This window comes from Chiroxiphia lanceolata, chromosome 2 (assembly GCF_009829145.1).
Source record: "Chiroxiphia lanceolata isolate bChiLan1 chromosome 2, bChiLan1.pri, whole genome shotgun sequence".
NCBI classification, from domain to species: domain Eukaryota; kingdom Metazoa; phylum Chordata; class Aves; order Passeriformes; family Pipridae; genus Chiroxiphia; species Chiroxiphia lanceolata.
Genome location: NC_045638.1, coordinates 16,578,570 through 16,600,621, shown reverse-complemented (window position 1 = coordinate 16,600,621; position 22,052 = coordinate 16,578,570). Strand labels below are relative to the sequence as shown.

At 44.1% G+C, this 22,052-nt stretch overlaps 1 protein-coding gene across 6 annotated transcripts in view; it reads left to right on the top strand.

Moving 5' to 3' along the window:
• NHS (NHS actin remodeling regulator) overlaps window positions 1-15,143 on the top strand; it is a 260,180-nt gene extending 245,037 nt beyond the window's left edge. For 5 of the 6 annotated variants that reach the window (XM_032678919.1, XM_032678917.1, XM_032678921.1 and 2 more), the window contains 5 exons: window positions 1,837-2,029; window positions 5,289-5,420; window positions 6,680-9,634; window positions 10,127-10,253; window positions 11,013-15,143. In XM_032678919.1, the coding sequence (XP_032534810.1) occupies window positions 1,837-2,029; window positions 5,289-5,420; window positions 6,680-9,634; window positions 10,127-10,253; window positions 11,013-11,637 (4,032 nt within the window). In that variant the 3' untranslated portion in view covers window positions 11,638-15,143. Of the gene's footprint in view, window positions 1-253; window positions 938-1,836; window positions 2,030-5,288; window positions 5,421-6,679; window positions 9,635-10,126; window positions 10,254-11,012 lie in introns of those variants that run through there. The other variant, XM_032678923.1, reaches the window with a different exon arrangement.
• Window positions 15,144-22,052: the final 6,909 nt, after the last annotated feature.

Sequence of the window (22,052 nt, the reverse complement as noted above, 5' to 3'; positions counted from 1 at the left end):
GTTTGGAGAGGAGGAGCTCTGGCAGCTGGGGTCACTTCGCCCGCTTTGTCCCGCACCTTATTGTCATCCGAGGGAGGAATCGGCAACAAATGCAGTCTGTGTGTGTGTGTGTATGTGTGTGTGTGTGTGTGTGTGTCCGCGTCCGCGTCCGTGTGTCTGTGTCCCCGTGCCTGTGTGTGTGTGCAAGGGTGGGTTTTTTTGCATGCATGCATCAAACTTTGGGCGGGGGGGGGTGGGGGGAGTTACCTAGGAAACAAAGTCTTTTGTGCTTGAAGTTTATATGAGCTATTCACGTCTGCCGGGAATCGGCACAAAAGCTGCAGGCAGAAAGAAGGCTGCAATGTTTGACTGAAATCCTACGTGGGAAAAAAGGGGTTTTCTGCGGGCGGGAGAAGAGGAAGTGTGCGTTGTCTTGGGTCTGGGGGTGCTGCGGGAGGTGACACTGACGAGGTAAGTGCGTGCCCTCCAACAGTTTAAATAGTAGATGCTGAGTTAAGATCTTTAATGCTTTTGGGGCCAGGGCGTAAATGCTGTTTAGCAAGCCTGAGACGGTTAATTCCCCCGGGATTTGTGAGGAGCTTGGGCGGAGGAATGGCAGAAGTACAATGGAAGACGGGGCATGATCCTGTGGTGTCCCACACCCACCTGTTAAATGCCTTGCCAAGGAGATGCAGAGCAACAATTTTATCTTTGTCGTGTTTGCTACCGAAACTAAAACTGGCAAATGAAGTGTAAACTGCGGGCATGAGGGGGAAGGCTGGTAGTTAAGCAGCTGGGAATTCAGGACTGAAGAGAAAGGCACCCTGAAAGGGATTGTACTTCATTTTTAAAAAACGAGAGGCAGACAGGTGTCCTGAGCTGACCGAACAGTTTTCACAGCTTTTAGAAGAATGTATTCATGCAAAAAGGGAGGAAAATTAGGCATAAAAAGGTAAAGGTAAGTGTTTTCCCCCTCTGTCTTTTCTAAACAAAACAGAAACTTTTTTTTTGCAAACAATGAGACACCCAAATCTGAGTTGGTATCCAGCACCACATGAAAATGCCCTTAATTTATTTCTCTTTTACTAGATTAAATTATAGTGGCTTTGCAAGATGGAGTGTTGTTGGGAAATTTGTTATTTCCTTCAAAAGAAAACAAACCATCTATGTTTCTTCTATGCAGTTTACTTTTCTCTCTTTATCATCTAGTTCTTCTTGTAGTATGCTGTAAAACTATGCACGGTTTCTAAACAACCCTTTGAATTTCTTTTGGTGGTGGCTACTCTTCTCTTTGGTCGCTGTCCCCCAGCTCCAGCACTGTTAACACCTGCCACTTCGCACTGCATAGCTGTTGGGTGGTGTACTATGATCTGCTCATGGTCTGAGTTTGTACAAATGGTTTTCTGAAGTATGAGCGCGAGGGAGTGTCTTCTTTAAAACTTTGGGTCTTCTGATGCTTGAATGAATGGTTATCTGGGGCCAGTACGTGCTAGTAATCACTGGACACAGGAGTTCAAAAGGTTGCGGATGCAAATGAGGGCCCACGTGTGTCTAACGCTGATGGTGACTGAGGGCACGCTTGCAACAGCTACCTGGGAATGCAGTACGTAACCCTTCTGACAGAGGAGATGGCCTCTAAATGTCACTGCAAATGTGCTGACTTCCAGTATGTTGAGGTTTTTTTCTCCTATTAGCAGGATAAGTTTCCATTGGAGAATAGCTGGTGCTGTGTGACTTAGCTAGAACAATTCCTTCCTGCATCCCTGTAATTGATTTCTGATCTGTGTCTGCTTTGTTTCAAAATTAACCTCGTGTGCCTGAGTGGGAGACACTGATTTTGAATGTATTCATTTGCAGTCCCATCCACCAGAGGACGAAGATACAGATGTCATGTTAGGGCAGAGGCCGAAAAATCCAATACATAATATCCCTTCTACACTGGATAAACAAACCAATTGGAGTAAAGCACTACCTCTCCCAACTCCAGAGGAGAAAATGAAACAAGATGCCCAAGTGATTTCTTCTTGCATTATCCCCATCAATGTCACTGGTACAAATCTCTTCTATTTCTTTTTGTATTTATTGCATGGTTCAAGGGAGGTCAAGTACTTATTTTGTTTAATTTATTTGAAGTCACGGGATTGTGCAGTCTGGGGACAAAGACCCTAGCTTGAGGATTTAGTTTCTGGAAGACAGTGGGCTAATTTCATCCCTTATGCGTGACTGCTGGAGTCGCTGAAGCCGCATCTAGGATTAATTTGGCCCATATTTTCAGAGTCATGTTATGTAGTGTAACATAGCCCTGGGTTCTCTGCATAAACAATGTACTTTTGTTGTGTATATAACCTACAGTCTGTATTTACAAAGACCTCAAATAACTTTTTGAATGTAGCTGACTGAAATAATGCAGAACACCACCAAAATTAATCATATGATTATCATGTGTAGCAGGAGAAGAGAAACTAGAGAATGTAGGCTACTATTTGCAGTGCTTTAAGTATGCGAGGCATGAATGTGTAGCATGCAAACCATCGCTCTGAGATCTCTTTACATGCAGCTATGCTGAAGGTATAGTAATGGCATTTTCTTTTGTTTCTATAACATTTGGATACAATTGACTAGATTTACTTGAAGGAGAACTTGTTTATAGAAGCATCAGGTATACCACTTATTAAATGTGATAGATGACTTATTTCCAGAATCAAAAATCAGAATGTTTTCTCTTTCTCTTTTTCTCTTTCTCTCATTCCAGAGGGCTATGGTAAACATAAAGTTGATCTGAGTTTTCCTCAATAGTATTTCCAAGTACCAAGTTTTGATTAACGTAAGAGCATAAAGTGGACTGACTTCCACAGTTATAGACTTCAATATAAACAATCAGAAAAAAAGCAGGGAACTTTCAGCTAGCCTTCATTCCCCAGAGAAAATATTTGTATTTAATTCTATTTTCCCAGTAACTGGGAGGTTGGGCTAAGGTCACAGCCCTCACATCCCATTGTTCTTTCCCGTGTCTATCAGCAGTGCACCAACCTCCCTGCAAGACAGGCTGTAGGATTCACCATGGTGCTGGGGAGGGCTGTATGCCCATAGTTCAACTTCAGCCCCCAGCCAAGGGGCTCTGGGCTTTTGGACTTGCAGCACATCTGTCTTACAGCACCATGGTGACCAGTCCCCATCTGCTCCAGTGTCAGCTGCATGAATCCTCCCAGTGACAGCAACACAGCCTTGGTTCTCCTCTGCCCCAACAGTGGATCTGACACTGCAGTGCCACCAGCTCTGCTTGCCCAGGGAGGTGGCAGCCAGGAGTGGGTGACCCTGTCACTGGGATGGTTCTTCTGGCCAGTCAGGGCCCGAGTGGAGGACAGGCAGCTGGCCGGCAGAACTGCCTGCATAGACGTTGCTGGCCGGAGGTTGGGACCCGGCTGGTCAAGGTTGCAGGTTGGGCACTGCTACTGCAAATCCCCATGGAAAGTCATAGATAATGTGGCATATTTCCATGAGGTAAAGCTGGTGTTAAAATTATGCTCTTTCTAGATTCAGTATAGGACCCTAAAGGGTGTAGGTTTTCTGAGAAGGCTAATGTCACCTTATGCAGTCAGAGGAGAGTTAGGTCTGGGACCAATGTTAACTTTTCCAGTAATAGCCATTTTTGCCTAGACTCCACCTGCCATACATTGGAACCAAATTTCCACTGATCAGTTTTACAGATCAAGAATGGTATGTAATCTTCTGGATGTTTATGTGTATCATTCTCATTAGCACTAATGGGAATAATTTGTATGCGTCACGGGGAGGATATATCCTCTTCCACTTTCCTCTCGGAGATGACCCCCGTGCATCTGGCGCACAGAGCATGTTCGGCTAATTCACAGTTGCTGGAAAACCAGCAATGATGCTGATTGATTTTTTGTTTCAAAGAGTTTGCTTTCAGTTCTCTGTTTTTGTTTTTTAAGCTTCTCCCAACCCTGAGAAATGTTCACTTTTTTGAAAATGATTGTTGTTGGAGTTTATAGCACCTTTGTTCCATATTAAAGAAAGTTCTTCCTCTGCTTATTCCAGGGGCATTGGTGGTTACAGGACATCTGTCTGAAGCCTCTATTTCACTCTAGTAGATTTCAAGAAGAACTTTTACAAGAAAGTTACTTTTTAATGTTTTACATTGTTACGTAATGTAATATGTATGTGTATGTCTGTGTATAATTATGTTTTTTATAATTATACGCTATTAAAATAGAGCTTCTTATCAGGATTTTTATTTTCCTTTTGTTTGGTTTAGTTTGTTTGTTTTTCTTAAGATTACAAACCACTGTACCGGCAATCCTTATGTTAGTGTCTTTATGGACCTGGCACATTTTTTCCAACCTGTCCCACGTCAACTTTAGAGAGCGTGAGTGAGTGTATGCTTGTGCAGAAAGCCAGCTCAGATGGGCACTGGTCTTCTGGTTGGCCTCCTTTTAACTCTATTTTGACAACACAGTGTAAAAAACAAAGTGAAAGATACTTTCCTGTGCTAATGCCATGGAAACATAAAGAAAATAGGGGATTCTCACCTATCTATGCACATTAGTTTATCTGGTCGTAAACAAATGTGCTCGTGAACTTGGGCTTCTAAATCTAAACTGAGGATCTTGATTGCATGAACTGATTCCCTGAGTGGACTCCCACTATGTGCTGAGCACATGTGAAAATCAGCACACTTACTGATGTAAAGAAATAGCAGCTCCCCGTTAATGTCACTCTTGGCCTTGTGTCATTGTTACAGAGAATGCTCTCTAAACTTGCACGGTGACTTGGCCCCATTTTAGCTGTCTCCTTCCTTTTTGAAATGTTAGCCCCCTTGGCATATTGGTCTCCTAAGAAGCGCCCAATTACTGCAATATGGCATTATAACCTTAAAATGTCTTCTTATGCTTAGTTGCTTAAAGTAAGTCAGGCAATAGCTGAATAGATAATGCTTTGCAGACAAGTTACTGTCATTATCCCTATGACAGATGGATAAATAGCTATAAGAAAGATGCCCTGTTACCAAGAGCTCTCAACTCTATTTGCCTTCCTGATTTTCTTTTCTTTTCCTTTTCTTTTCCTTTTCATGCCTTCTGTTATTTTTGGCAGACCAGGCTGCTGAGGGGGAGCTGGAATTAGATGTAAAACTGTGATATACTGTGATATAATTTACATAAGAGCTACATAAGGGCTCCCTTATGTTTATTCACAGGCTTAATCCAAGCTCACATACCTCCACTGTGTTCCAGCCATGAAAATTTGTTTACTATTTCTAAAGGCTAATGAGACCTATTTGTGGGTTGCAGGAGTTGGTTTTGACAGAGAGGCTAGTATACGCTGCTCTCTTGTTCATTCACAATCTGTACTACAGCGGAGACGAAAGTTGAGGAGGAGGAAAACCATCTCTGGCATCCCCAGAAGAGTGCAACAAGAAATAGGTGTAGTATAAATACAAATCTTCCGTAGATAGCTTTCTAACAAACTTAAATTGCAGGGATATGAGCTGGTAGCTAGCCTTCCAAAGAAACGAAACCTTTAAATTGTAAATGCTTCTGGAGTTTGGGAATGACATGTTTTGTTTTTTTGATTTACGACAGTAAGCAAAGCTATATTACTCCATACGGCCTTGAAGGACCGGGGGCCTTACTGAGTAATATAGATGTACGTGTTCAGCTCTTATTGTGTAAATGTTAATCAGTTCTTTTTTTTTTCATTTTATTTCTGTTATGAACCCATAGTTATGTGCATAAAAAGTAACTAGATTAAGTGAAAGTTTTTTCTTGCGTGAGGGGAGCTTAAGGTAAAGAACTGACAGATGTTGCTCAGCAAAGTGGTGATGAGTTGTCACAACAGCTGGATAACTCAGACGAGCGGTTGGATATCCGCCTTAGAAACAGCTGCTGGTACCCTACAGGAGCTTTGCTAAACCTTTATTTTATTTATCACACTCCTTGGTTCCTTCTTTTTATTCTTTATTACCAAGAATATTTGCCTGAAATCTATCTACTTACCTCACTTTTTGTAACAGGTAAATTAGGAGCAACTCTGTTGAGGGTGAATTCTGTGTAAAATTGTTATTAACCCAAAATGAAACTAACAGGATTGTTATTTCTTAGTGTTCATGTACACCTGAAGATGGCTCTGGTATCTTGGTCCGTTGCCATGAAACTTCATTGGAAGGAAAAGGAATGTATTTATCATAGGGAATAAGGAACTAGAGAACCTATGAAAGAAAGATCCTATTGCCTTGCAAATATTCTTGGCAGTAAAGAAGTAGATAATAGAAGTTCTGAACAGACAGGTAGTCAAAATAGAATTATTTTTAGAAGCTCATGGAGTGTTTTGTCCAGCAGCCACTCTTGAAAACTGTCTTTAACTAGTTCAAATAGAGTGACAAAAACTGAAAACCTAGTATTTATCTTAATATTTACCACAGTAAGCTCAGCTCCACAAGAGATCACATTGCAGAAATAGGAGAACAGAGATCACATTGCAGGACTAGGAGAATTTCCCTACCTCACTGGCATGAGGTCTGCCTTATATACATTTATAGCCAACTTAAATTTTGTCCAACACTCAGCAAGATTAAAAAAATAAAGAATACAGCAGATAATGCTTCTTGGGTTGCTCCGCGGGTTGTCTCATGCCAGGAAATGTGCAACTCTCTCCCCCTCACCCAGCTTTCCATGTGTCCTAGATTCAGACGAGTCACCAGTGGCGAGAGAGCGCAATGTGATTGTGCACACAAACCCAGACTTCTCTGGCTCCAGCAACAGGAGGTCGGGGACCCGGGACTCGGAGTGCCAGACGGAAGAAATCCTAATAGCTGCTCCCTCACGGCGACGGATCCGTGCCCAGAGGGGGCAGAGCGTTGTTGCCTCCCTCTCCCACTCTGCCGGCAACATCTTGGTGCTGGCAGACAATGGGGATGCCGTCTTCGCTGCCGCTGTAAGCAACCGCATCCGCTCGCGGAGCCTTCCTCGCGAGGGAGCCCGGGCCAGTGAGGGCCATCAGGATGCCACTACCAAGAGTGGAGGCTATGAAGCAGAGCACTTCCTAGCTGGTCAGGAGAGGATCCCGAAAAAGGGAAAGGAGGTCTTGATCAAGCAGGGTTCACAGGAATGCCAGCCCATTGGTTTAACTTGTCCTCAGCACCTGCACAGCCCCGAACACAGCATCGGCGAGAGGGGGAGATCGCGGCTGTCGAGGATGGTCGATTCAGGCAGCTGTGAGATTTCGTCCAACTCAGACACCTTCGGGAGCCCAATTCACTCCATCTCCACAGCAGGAGTCCTGCTCAGCAGCCACATGGACCAGAAAGATGACCACCAGTCCTCCAGTGGCAACTGGAGTGGGAGCAGCTCAACATGTCCCTCCCAGACATCTGAAACCATTCCTCCTGCTGCGTCTCCTCCGCTAACGGGCTCTTCGCACTGTGACTCTGAGCTGTCGCTCAACACCGCTCCCAATGCCAACGAGGACTCCAGTGTCTTCACAGAGCAGTTTGGTGACCATGCAGACAAGGTCAGGGGCCACAGGGCGAGCTCGTTCACCTCCACTGTGGCAGATTTACTGGATGACCCCAACAACAGCAACACAAGTGACAGCGAGTGGAACTACCTGCACCATCACCACGACGCCTCCTGTCGGCAGGACTTCAGTCCTGAGCGTCCAAAGGCAGACAGCCTGGGATGCCCCAGCTTCACCAGCATGGCCACCTATGACAGTTTCCTCGAAAAGACCCCCTCTGACAAGGCAGACACTAGCTCACACTTTTCTGTGGATACTGAAGGATACTATACCTCCATGCACTTTGACTGCGGTCTCAAGGGTAATAAAAGCTATATTTGCAACTATGCAGCCCCAGGCTCCGAGAGTGGCCAGACCGGGAGCGTGACTTCCAGCCTGGCTGACTGCACCTGGCAGGAGTGCATGAGCCACAGGAGGCAGGGACGACAGAGCTTCTCACTGAAGAAACCAAAGGCAAAGCCAGCCCCACCAAAACGCAGCTCGTCTTTGAGGAAATCGGAGGGCAGCACCGACCTTGCTGACAAGAAAGAACCAAAGATCGGTGGCGGACAGCATGTCTCTCACACTGCCAGGGAGATGAAGCTGCCCCTTGAATTTTCAAACACACCTTCCCGAGTGGAAGGCCCCAGCCTGCCAGCCAAGCAGGAGCTTCCCTGGGCAAACCAGGGTGATGGCGGGTTAAAAGACACTGCGTTTGACACCACCGATATCCCCTCCTTTAAAGATGAAGGTGCTGAACAACCTCACTATGCAGACCTCTGGCTTCTGAACGACTTGAAATCCAGTGATCCTTACAGGTCCTTGTCCAATTCAAGCACCGCTACGGGTACTACAGTCATAGAGTGCATCAAGTCACCAGAGAGCTCTGAATCCCAGACATCTCAGTCTGGGTCACGAGCTACTACCCCATCCCTCCCCTCTGTTGATAATGAGTTTAAGCTGGCCTCTCCCGAGAAGCTGGCGGGGTTAGCCTCACCTTCCAGTGGGTACTCCAGCCAGTCGGAGACGCCCACCTCTTCTTTTCCAACAGCTTTCTTTTCGGGACCCTTGTCTCCAGGGGGGAGCAAGAGGAAGCCAAAAGTACCAGAGAGGAAGTCATCACTGCAGCAGCCACTCTCAAAAGACAGCACTGCCTCGGTGAGCAAAGACCTTGAACTTCCAATTATACCTCCTACTCACCTCGACCTAAGTGCTCTTCACAATGTCTTGAGTAAGCCCTTTGCTCACAGGCACCAGCTGCATACCTTCAGCCACAACAAGCAGAGCGCAGTCGGGGAAGCCCTGCAGCCCAGCCCTCCCTCCGCCCTCGCCATCACACCCTCCGTTCTCAAGTCTGTCCACCTCCGGGCAGTCAACAAGCCTGAAGGAGTGAAAGATAAAGGCAGTACCCCAGACCTGCTGTGCATACAGGAGACTGCCTTGATACCGACCGATGTTTCTCCAGGCAAAATGAGGCCTCTCTTAGCTAAGAAACCAGTAGCACGCCAGTACTCTACAGATGAGGCTGTAATGCTGTACATTGACACTTCCCCGGCAGAAGCAGGCCCTGGAAAGCCGCCTTTAGAGAAAAGCTCCTCTTTTGGCGGGCAGAATAGCTCTGAGCAAGAAGCTGTAACTTCAGCAAGTGAGAGTCTGGTTGAAATTGAACCTGGAAAGGACCAAACGCACCTGGTTGCTGAATGCTTACCAGAAAGGTCTCTGAATCAGACGTGTGCCATCTCTGGGGATGGGTTTCAGAAGGGCTCAGCTGTCCCCACAGGTGACGACGAAGCAAAGAAACCCATCCAGGGACCAGAAATAGTGTGCGACCTTCAGCAAGTGCAGGCTCATCAAGAGCTCTCCACAGGCAGCGAGGGGAGGCTGGAAGCTGGGCCTGTGGGTGAAAGCCCAGCTCAGGCTGAGGGACCAACCATCAGCTATCAGTTTAAGCACCAACCCGATGTAAGCCACCATGTGCCTGGGAATATCGGCTATGAAGCAGAGATGGCAGCAGTTAATTCACTTGGTGAAGTGGGTTGCAAGCAGGAAAATGGTATCGCATCAGGTATCCCAACCAAAAGTGCCTCTGAAGACAGCAGGGCAGACGAGACAGCGGGCAGCACAGATGAGCCTTCACTGAAAGGTCGGTTGTGAACTCTTTCTGTATCATGCAACTTTGGATGTGACTAGTAGTGGAGTCAGAGCAGGCTGAAGTTGCACATCAGCTTATCTCTGTGGGTTTAAGCACAGAGCCCTCCAAGTCTGTTAGCTGGTCAGCCAACCCAAAGATATTTACACCTTTTCAATGTATTCAGACCTTTTTTCTTTGATATTTATTTCCTCCCTTGTGCTGCATTTCAGCTGAAAAGAGAAAAGGGAGGAGCATTGGCCCTGGGTACAGAGGAGCCTTAGTATCACAGCTGTGCAGTAAATGGGAGATCCCATGTTCAGTGCCTCGCAGTGCCCCTTTTATGGGCTCCAATATGCAACATTCACCATGTTTAGATTAGAGTGTAAGGTCTGTATGGTGGTATCAGCCACTGGGCTGTGAATAGAGCTGGTGCCTTGCACTGGCAGTGCTGTTGCAAAGTGCAGTGGGGTCTGACTCATAGCATGGTTTCTTTCCTTGTTTAAGAGTCTTCTCCAAGCGATGAGTCCATCATGTCTCCACTGAGCGAGGAGTCACAGGCTGATGCTGAGGATGTCTTTGTGTCTCCAAACAAACCCCGCACTACCGAGGATCTGTTTGCAGTCATTCACAGGTGACCTAACCTTGCAGCAACAGAAATGGTAACATGCATCCCTGCACAGTTGCCCACTAACAATAGTTACAGGTTATTCCATGCTTAAGTTTTGTCCTGAAACTGCCTTCTTTAGTTAACTCATTTTAGTTTTCTAAAAGGCAGCTTTTAAAAGATGCTTTATTATGGTGTGCAGTGTAGTCTGGGTATCTTAATGGCACACTTCACAGTATATACTTCACAGATGACAACATCAGGCCATTCTACCTAACAAACATACATGTCTTCAAAGAAAAGTACCAGCAGTGGTTCCTGCTTTCTGTCCACCAGTTCACCAGCTCTATTCTGGTGTGTGAGTTATTGAAGCAAAAATGATGAGAAGGCATCTCTTCAATTTTAGAGTATTTTGTAGTCAGCTGAAATTTGTGACCACAACTGAAATTAAAGATTTCTGATATTGCATAGGTTACACTTAGTCTTATTATTACCTAAGACTCTGTAGGCATTGTTGTCTTTACACAGAGCTGGTTGTGCATACATTGTTTTGGAAGAGCTGGGTAATGTTGAGAGGGACTCTGTGGCTCAGTATCTCATCCATTACACAAAAGCTACCACAGCTTAAAGTGCCATCAGTCACTGCTAGCCTTCGGTATTTGACAGAAGGATTATGAGAACTCTAGCTAATATGAAAGAGCACTCAATCTGTAAAACTCCAGACCAGCCCTAAGTTTTATACTACAAAGATAACGTATGAAAGAGTCTTCCTTTGTGTTTTTACAGATCGAAAAGGAAAGTTCTTGGGAGAAAGGATTCTGGAGACCTTTCTGTAAGAAACAGATTGAGAGCTTCATCTGGGACCAGCAGCCAGCCTATCACCAGCAGCACGCTGCCCACCAGCAACATGCCATCAGCTGGCAGCATGGGCACTCCCATTAGCAGTCAGAGGTCACCTGGGCTCATTTACAGGAATGCCAAAAAGTCCAACACGTCCAATGAGGAGTTTAAACTACTGCTCCTTAAAAAGGGCAGTCGATCTGATTCCAGCTACAGGATGTCCGCCACAGAAATTCTGAAAAGTCCTATTTTGCCCAAGTCTCCCGGAGAGCTGATGGCAGATGCCCTTCAAAGCATGGAAGAGTCTCCTCCTGTGACGAGCCCCGACACATTGTCCCCGCTCTCCCCCTGCTCCCCCAGGGTTAACACGGAAGGATTCTCCTCCAAGAACTTTCCCATGTCGGCATCGTCGAGAGTGGGGCGGTCGCGGGCGCCTCCAGCAGCGAGCAGCAGCCGGTACAGCGTGCGCTGCAGGCTGTACAACACACCCATGCAGGCCATCTCGGAAGGAGAGACGGAGAACTCGGATGGCAGCCCCCACGACGATCGGTCTTCTCAGAGCTCAACATAGGCTGTGTGGGTGCCAGGCTGCCAACACCACCTGGGCTCTGTAAGGATGTCAACATAAGAGGCCAGTGCTGTAGCAATTCCAAAAAAAAAAAAAAAAAAGAAGAAGAAAAAGAAGAAAATTGCAGGGCAGTATCAATGCTCAGATGTGTTTGCGTTTGAAAGACGCTGGGGAAATGAGGACTACAGCTGTAGCTATTTATTACATTACATTTTCTAAAAGGAGGAAGATATGCTATGTCTGTTCTGTTCTCTTTTGACTTCATTTGGTTTATCACACTCTCATTTCCATTGTCACTGTAGATTTCAAGGATATACACTTTCCATAGAGTTAAAGATGACCTTGGGTATTTTTTTTATCCCAGAAGCTGAGCTGCCCATCAGATACAAATCCCTCACTGTAGTGCTTCCCTAGGGAGAAAAAAAAAAAGAAAATGCTCTTGAGAATTGGTATTTTTCTACACTAAAATGAGCTGAAACAAAATTTAGAAGAAACTAACAAAACATATGTAAATATCATATTTTTGATAAAAATTTGTAAATAGAATTATCAAAAAGTGGACGTGGCAAACAATTTACTGCGTAACAACTTTGTTTATAGAAGACAAAAGAATTCAAATGTAATAACTGTATTCTGTGAATACCATTTTCATATCAAACATAAAAAATCCACATGGCCACCGATAACCACTTTCAGTGTGACAGGCCTGAAGGATGACATCGAGCAGTGGAAAGGGGGAATTCTCCACCTTAGCTAAGGAAACGGAAAGGCTGACTGTGAGGGGATTAAAGTAACCATTTGTCTTTCTAAGGCAGCTCCAAAGAAGCTAACTGGAAAGTGCAGCTGGGAAGGTTACCTTGAGGATTGGTGGGAAAGACGAGTGGGTTTCTGACAGAACAAAGCTGTGTCTGATGCAAAGTCCCAAAGGGTCCCATCCCACAGCCTCCCCTGGGCCTTTATTCTTGCAGGGATCACTTCGGAGAGGATAGATGTGAGAGAAAACAGTACTGAACTTTCATATTCCTATTAGGCTATTGGGATACATAACACAGTCATAACCTGGTAACTATAATCTTTAAACACGATTAGTTTCTGATTCGTAAAGGAAACAAATAAATTGTAAGCATGCAAGAAGCGCTTTTGATTTATCAGTAAATATCCGCAATGAGTTTTCAGTGAAGCTTTCTCTTTGTGCTGATGAGATTCATGCTACCTAAATATTTACGAAAATGACACTGTGAAAACGTAGCTGGGAAATAGGTATGTGTATGCATTATTTATATTCATTGCTGAGCTGGGAAGAGGAAAGCTCTGGTTCATTGTGCCAGCCACATACAGTAAGGATCTTGTCTGGGTTTACCAGAAGCACAGAACAGGGTGGGGGACTGGGGTGGGGTGGGAAAGGAGATAAATCAAAAAGTAGCTGCTTTGATACAAATGAAGGCAGGGAGATAAAAGCTGAATTACTTGAAGTTACTTGAATATTCTCATCTTAAAACCACAAGAACCTGTGAGTTGCTTTATACTTTTAATTTTAAATAAAATAAAAACAATAGGCCTGATCCTCCTTTGGGCCACTGCAATTTCCATTGATGTAGCCCCGTCCATGCTACTTGGAGGACAAGGCTGTCTTTATCCAAAACTGATGCAGTTGGTGTTGGTTGCCGTAGGATATGGTTTGGAATAGAGGAAAGGCTAGTGCAGAGAAAATAGTGCAAGGAGGAATGAGGTGTTTAGTAGGACAGGTCAAATAGGATGGCAGAAAGAGCATACTTTGGTACTAAAGAAATCACCTAAAAGCTGGCTTTAAGCATAAGTAAATAATAGGGAAGCGGGATGTGTGAATTCAGTTTTTACTGAGTTTTCTTTTAATCATGTAATGCATAAAGCTGAGAGTTTTTAAAAGTGGACAGAGCATGTTTTATAGAGGAAGGTTCTACCTAAAACTGTTACAATTTTAAATAGTCAAAGCAAATCAGAACAGTTTAACAAATCTCAAATTATTCCCCAGAAGGTTGACATTCGATTTTGTCTAGTGCTTACCACAAGACGTATTATTCAGGGTTTCCCACTGTCCTCCTGCGTAGCCTGGTTGCATTTGTGTGGTGAGATAGAGTCACTATGCATGTGGTACGTGTGTTGGGATGAGGGGTGGTCCATCAGTTGAAGGGCTGCAAAATCATCTAAAATAGTTTTTCAGAAGGTAATGGGAGCAAGGTTTTGGAAACAAAAGGCTAATCACATTAGTAGCTTAGTTAAGAAGATAAGTCTGAATACAAGTGAAGTGAATGAATGAGAATGTTTTAAGAGGAAATGTTCAGCATATAACAAACCGCTTTCTGGAGAATATGAGTAAAGGAAGTTTAGATACTGGGCAGAAAATCTTTAGTTTGTCGTCTTCAGTCATTTTCCATTAAAATTTTACCAGGAGCACTTTTATAATATGTTTAATAGCCCTGAGTTAAACAGTCATTCAAAACTGTAAAGAGAATACAGCTAAATTGACTTTGATGATATCACTTTTTTTATCAATCAATAATTTAATAGAGATCAAAAATAGATATATATACACCTTTTTTTTTTTTACCAGAATGGTGAGGCAATATTTCACATACAAAATGGACACAGAAAAATCCCATTAAAATACAGTCTTCTTTAGCTTAATTTCCTAGTTTATATTTAGCAGACTGAAACCCAAATAGAGAGATTCTAAGAAGAAAAGAGTCATAACAAACGTGGGAGTCAGAGGAAGATGAATGGCGGGGTTCCCTGTAGCACTGCAGGAATGCCACTAAGGCACAGAGGACAAGCCATAGAGCAAAGGGAACATCACTCACCTCTTGAGACAGGGTACAGTACGAGCATGAGGTAACTGCTGAACCGTCATTTCAACCTACTGTTCTGTTGCTTGCACTGATGTTATGAAAATGATTTCTTAAGTTATACAGCTGTGTTCTGAAAAAAAAAACATTTTCCCCTTTTCTCCTTTGTTCCTTTTTTTTTCATTTTGTTATTGTTGTTGTGGCAGCGTAGAGGGCATGGGATAGTTGTAGCAAATAAAGCATATGTTTGCTTTTGCCAAAGGTCAGTGATTGAGTGCATTTGCTGCAATGGTGGCAGATAGAGAAATACTGTAGGTTATGACTTAAAGAATTAAAAAAAATTTAAGAAGGTTACAGTGTAACTATTTTGGTACTAGCACCAGTTCATGCTGGCAGAAAAGACAATGGTTTATGGACTTGCATCCATTTTGTATTTTTGTAATATTTGTAAATATGAACTTTTTAAATTGTTGCAAATATGGTTTCTTTTGTAAAATGTTTTCAAAGTTTACATTAAATCCAAGCCTTTGTATATTTTAGAGCTGTGCAACACTTTAAGTCTTGTATTTATTTTTAGTAAAAACGGTGACAGTTTCATTGTGAACCCCTCTCAAAAAATGTGTTGGAAAAGTTTGATTACCTAGAAAGTGTGTATAGAAACTGCAAATAAACGTGACTGCAATTAAATCACACCTCCTTTTTACTTTCTTGTAATGAGATGTGAAGTCTAATCTACAGACTACAAGTATGCTATTTCCAGAGGTCACTCTCGGGGCTTTACACATTTCAAACCCATTTAATCATGCTTTCTCTTCAACCTAATTTTTTTCATAAACCGTAAAAGGGAAAATCTGTATCCAAACTGTCATTGACTTTAAGTGCCCACCAGTACATTTTTACCAGAATATAAAGACTGCTGAATTCGCCCCATGTCTTTTACATGTAAGAAAAAGCTAAGAGAAAGAAAGCTGGGATGAAAAATGGTGGTAAGACCACTGCTTTATCTTCACCCGGAAAAGAAAACAAATTGTAACACTTCAGACTCAAGGCATAGGAAATCCAGTGACTGGGTCCTATCAGGAAGGATAGGAAGCCTTGGGCATAAGGCAGGCCATAGATTATGAACACAAACTTTGAAATGCTAACACTACCTTATTTTAAAATAGTTTGGTTATGAGGAGCTTGAGAAGTCAGGACATGGAAACCAAGTGTTTAAAACAACAGCCCCTGCAAAGAGGCTGAGTCTCTTTGAAAATGAATGGAACACTGTACTTGGTATTTAAAAAACAAATATGGAAAAAAAAAGCTGAAATGCACAAGTCTGGTGTCCTAGAGAGTGTGGAAAAAAGAAGGGCTTTGGGGAATGCTGCTGGGCTAACTGCAATGATATTTTGCAATGGCATGAGGATTGCCTCGATGATGTAGTAGCCTTAGAGATGTCTCCAAGTGGGAATCAGTTTGCATAACATTCACTTTAACCAAGTGATCAAGTAGTTAACGGTTATGTGGATCATTCCCTGTTGTCTTGTGTGCCTTTCCCAATCCAGAAATACAGGTAAGCAAGATCTGTAGGGAAAGCTTAGGCCATAGAGGCAGGCACAAGCTGTTTTTCCTCTGCCCACTGTACACCTGTAGTTTTTTATGCCCAGTGGAAGAGAAGATTAAACATTAGACTACATAAAATATAGCCAGTGCTTTTTATATATACAAGGTGTCATGTCCCAAGAGGGTGATCATGGGTTACCTGCTCTGGGAGAGCCGCAAAATGTCGGGATTGTAGAGGGTAGTCCTGGACTGCCTACTCTGAGGTACGTTCAGGATACCCTTGAGCTAAATTATGGTGAAATAATGCCAAATGATCAATTAGAAAGTTTTATTTATGGCACCAATGATTAAACCTTATGATATGTTGAATGGTTTGTAGCAACAATGATTTAAACGTTTCTGAACAGCATGTGGCAACAGCAATTTCTGAACAGCCCATGGATTGAACTTTTCAGGAGAGGAATAATGGAATATACTAGGTTTCCAAGGGATCTCCCATACCTGTGGAGCAATTTATAACCTGTGGGCAATTAAACAATTTATTCAGGGTTGGGTCTTGTATTTCTACTTTGCTTACATCCTTATCATCAAGGTCAATTTCCATTAACAGTACTTGTCTCCGTGACCAAGCTGCCTCATGGGGAGCAACATATGGTTCAGATTTGAGTTATTTTTTTCTTTATTGTAGGGAATCGGGATGCACCATTTTGGATTCTACTGTATTCTGTTGTCTGTTTCAAAACAGTCACTCTCGAGTGGTGGGTACCACCAATCAATCATAGAATAGTCCAAGTAAAACCTGTTATATGCCTGGTTACAATTTCCTTGATTTTTTCAAGGAAATCTCTTTCATTAGGTTACAACAAATTTGTGCCTACAAATTATCCCATTCTTAGACCACCCTGGCAGTAAAATGACTACTGTTGTCATATTGGACAGACTCGGGTTTAGACAAGTAACTGAACCATCACTTCAGCACTTTTACCGTACATTCTCCAACAGGCTGTGCTACTGCTTCAGCCTGAATGAGACCTGAAACTACTTCTACCCGGACCAGCACATACTGTTTTCCTTCTGATTTCTTGAAAGGACCTATAGAATCTATTTGCCATGTCTCCCATAGAGCCTTGTTATCTCTCAGATTCAGTGGGAGGTCTTGTAGGGGGTGGTGATCAAGACATATACTGTACAGTTTATGAGTCACTAGCCACCCTCAACTCAAGTTTCTCAGAAGAGATCTTTTAACTCCCAAGTGCCTGCATTTAACATGTAACCACTCTAGTGAAGGTTCCCATTTTTCTTCCTCCTCTCCTGCTGTTATCATCACCTCCAAGAGAGTTAAGGAATCCATCTGGTTATTTGCAGAACCACAGAATGGGTCAGGCTGGAAGGGACCACAGTGGGTCATTCGGTTCAACCTCCCTGCTCAGGCAGGGTCATCCTAGAGCACATGGCATCAGGATTGCATCCAGATGGTTCTTGAAAATCTCCAGTGAAGGTGACTCCACATCCTCTCTGGGCAATCTGTTCAGTGCATGGTCACCCACATGCTGAAATTCTTCCCTGTATTCAGGTGGAACTTCCTGTCCATCAGTTTCTGCCCATTGCCTCGTGTCCTTGTGATTGGCACCATCGGGAAGAGCCTGGCTCCATCTTCTTGGCACCCCCTCTTTAGATATTTATACTCGTTATTAAATAGGTGAGCTGGATTGCTTCCCTTCTGGTGGGCTGCACCAAGGTGGGCTTATGCTTTCCAGTGTCCAAAATCTCTTCCCATTTATCCTTTTGCCCCGCTCACACTCGAATAACTCCCCCCTGGTCCTGTTCCCAAAAGGGAAGCCATTCAGCACACTCTTCAAACGCCGCGTAAGGGCCTGTGCGGGTGTATAACGGGGCCTTATTCTCCGCCTCTTCACCACCCTCCATCCCGCTGTTCCCTCTCCCGCGCCCTCCCGCCGGGCCAAGGCGGCCGCGCCTGCGCGTGCTCGGCCGGGAGGTGTGGTCTGTCTGTCCTTCCGTCCCTCGGGGCCGCGGCGGCCGCGGGCCCTGCGCTGAGTGGGCGCTTCGCTCCCCCGGGCCGCAGCTGGCGGGGCTGTAGGCGAACACCCCGCGGAAGGGGAGGCCCAGAACGGCGGCCCGCGCAGCCGAGCCTTCCTCCGCCTCCTCCGCAGCGCCGCGGACTGTTCGCCATTGCCCAGCGTGCGGCGTGAGAGCATCAGACACTCCCCGACTAAGGGGTATAATCCTGTAGGGCCCGCGGCGTTCTCCATGGGAGAGTATTGTGGCACGATCCGGGGGCGGTTACGCATCAGCTGAAGGCATCCACTTTTTGCACGCTTTCCAGCATCCGTGGGCGTTTGAATGGAAAAGGGTCCCCCTCTCTCCAAAGGGTCTAATCCCCTGCCCTCGCCTCACTCAGTAGGATACGGCCTCCTCCAATGATGGACACCCTCCACACGTATTCAAATTCAGTTTCCCGGGGACCCCGGGAGTATTTTAGCCTAATTCGTAGGGGAATAAGGGATGGGGGCTGTGGTGACCTGCTGAGCTCCCCCCAGGCCATTATCAAGTCTCTCTTTTAATCAGGGGCCGCATTAGGGCGCCCTCCTCATATAATTTCTTCATATTTGGTAAGTCATTGGAGGGATATGCTGACTCAGGCACCCTACCCTCCTCATCAGTGAGGGAATGAGGCCTCTCCAACTGCTCCCATGGTATTTTTTTCCTTTCTAATGGTTCTACCATGGCAGCAGTCTGATTAGTTATCCATTCAGCAGCAAGCCAATTAGAAAAGCTCTGTGCCTCTACTTCCTAGTTCTTCCTGTAATACTTTAACCAAATCTTGCAACAACTCAGTCATTTCATTTTCTGCCTGTTGGCTCATGTGCCTGTTCTGCTCGGCAGCAACTGAGCCCCCAGTACGACACAGACTGATGCTTTTCCCCAGTCTCAGCCTTTGCTCTGTCTCTAAGATGATGATCCTATCTGCCAGTGCCTGTGGATCACGCTAGTTGCTACGGGCCCAAGCCATGCAAGGGGGAGAAGGTTGGGCACTGTAACCTCCTAACCACTCCAGGAGAGGAGTACAATCCTTAGCTGCAAAACCTACAAGTATAGGGAACCTCCCAGGGAGGTCCTAGCAAAACCTACAAGTACTGTTCCTCCCCGGGATATGGCTCTTCTCAGAGAAGGGGTCATGCTAGCACAAACAAGGGTATTCTGTCTTTGATGCAAATTTAAAATGTTGGGTCCCTAGAAGGCAGTCCTGGACCACCTGCTCTGAGGTAGCTGACCTTCAGAATACCCTTGGGCTAAATTAAGGTGAAACAATCCCAAAAGTTTTATTTATGGCAGCAACAATTTATGATAAGTTGAACGGCCTGTGGTAGCAGCAATTTAAACATTTCTGAACAGCACAAGACAACAGCAATTCCTGAACAGCCCACGGATTGAACCTTTCAGGAGAAAATGGAAGGAAAGATAGGGAAACAGGGGTAGTGAAAAAGGATCTGGGTCACCACCGGCACCACCTCTGGTCCAGTTCCTCTGGAAGATGGGTGCACACACAGCCACTGTAACCTTCCTCATTGGCATTCCTTTTCTGCGGACTGTTTGAGACATTAACTCTTTCGGGTTTTAGGTCTCTCACATAAGGTGAAATCATTGTAACTCTTTACAATATATGTGAAGTCAGTGACTTCTGTAAGCCTTTGTAAAATCCAGGTGTCACTGTGTACCTTTGGGTATGCATGTACGGCATACAACCATCAGGCCCATCCAGTGGTACTATAATCTCAATACTATAAGTAGTATGACTGCAAATACAAGCTTTTTTCAGGCTGTACTATCCTGGTTCTCAGCAAAGCATCCCACCATGCTGTGTAGATATATATACACACGCATATATATAAGGAATGTATATATAATCATGCATGGGAAGACTCATGGCTTTGAGAATTTTCAAAGGATAATAAAACACATGGGCGTTAATACTTGAATGACACATCAAAAACACTGGCATCTTCTCCCAGGGGTGGAATTTAACCCCCATACAACAAATCTTCCTATACACTCTTCCTATAGTGTTGTCAAAACGCTTGGCAGCTCTGGCCACACAACACAGGGGAGTCCTCCTTGAGCCAGCAAGCAGGAGGCATGTTTAACCTCTATCTATTGCTGGAACTTTTACTAGATATGGAGAAGCTCTGATCCACAACAGAAATCCTTTTTCAGAGAGGGGACTGGTACAGATGTTCATTGCAAGTACTAAGTGTTGGTGCCTGCTCTTGGAAGCACCGCTGGTTGTGTCTGTCCATTGCTCTGCATAAGACAGATACAGTCTGGGAAGCAAGGGATCCTCCCCAGATATGGGTCCAATCACTGGATTTCTATAGGCACTTCCTTGACAGACTTTGTTTTTTATAAACCTATTTTTCCCTCCTTTAATTCTCTACTTCGTACCACAAGTGTGTATTAAGCATTACAGTATTTTCCTGGGATTAAAGTCAGGGTGACAGGTTTTTAATTACCCAGTTTATCCCATTTGTATTTTTACCTCCTGGCATATTAGCATTCTCCCAAAACGTTTCTAGTGCCCAACATTATGGGTCATAATAATCCCTTAACACATTATTCTAACTTCTTGAATGCAAGTAATCCAGCTCTGCCAATTGAAGATGCCTGTTCTAACTATTTCAGTGTGAATGGGAGAGAGGTTTCACATCATATCACCTGTACTTCCCAAAGAGAGTACTGAGGAAATGTATTCGTAAGGAATACATATCCTCCAACGTAAGGTCAAGGTCAGGATAACAGGTAAGCAGCTAAATACAGACTTTGCCATTAGCTTCACTAGCATTGCCATTGGAATTTCCCCAGAGTTGGAAAAATCAGAAAACCACTCTGAATGTTAAAAGAAATTTATCAGCATTCCCAGTGAAGTTTCTCAGAAATTTCAGCATTCTCAGTGAAGTTTACTGTTTTCTTGGAAGATAAAATATAAAGCTGTGCAAAACAGCAAAGGCAGTGACAGCATCATGAGCATGAGGGGTAGCTCTTGTGCACTTTCCCTCTAAATAGGTCAATTTTATTTTTTTTTAACAGAAAATTATCAAGCTCTGACATAAATACTTCTTACTATTGCCATTCCACAAAAACGCTGCAAACCGTAAGCTCTTCCCGTGAGGAAACAACTGCCCCTGCAGCTCCCTTTTTAGTTTACTGGCATCTTTAGCTGGGGTGAGAGGAGAAGCAGGATCTGCCCCCACAGTCCCAAAAAATGAAGAAACAAGGCCAAAGAAATGTCATTTCTTGAGCAACTCATAGACTTTTCATCCATATCATTGCAATTTTTTATGAGACTTTTTATCCATAGTCCAGCAACATTCTCCATTCCTAGAGCAGTGAGGTGCTGCTAATGAGGCAGAAAAATAAGCCTTTTTGCTAATGACACCTGAACAAATAAAAGAAGCCTTGCTTTCTAATAAAGGTTGTGTGATAGTTTAACATGAGGCTGCTTTCTTTTTCTATCACTCAAACCCCACGCATCTACAAAACAAGCAATCACCCAATGGGTTTCCTGTGGAAATTCACACTGTGGTTCTGAGACACTTAAGTAACATGACTGTTACATGGCTTGGTCAGCCTGTAACAACTCACTTTGAATCTAGGTCAAGTGGTTTAGTTCTATTACAAGCCTCTAGAACTGAAAAAAAGTAAATTATCAGCTAAAACCCCATTTTTATGAGTAAAGGACTTTCAGAACCTCTAAGAATATGGCATTCAATGCCTAAGCAGTTAAATTGATTTATGTATTTAAAAGGCTGGCACAGGACTATTATGTTAGTACTAGTATTTAGTGTTCATCCTTTAATGTTCTTTGAGAAAGTACCTTCTTTTGGTGTTCAATAAAGCCTTCCTATGCAGCAGTCACACACCCCTTACATAGTTCCTTCATTACAGGTAATTAAAAAAAAATGGGTTTATGACCATTTAAGAATGGGAGGGCCTCAAAAATGAAACCTCTAGATAGGGCTTCACATTTCACTGTTT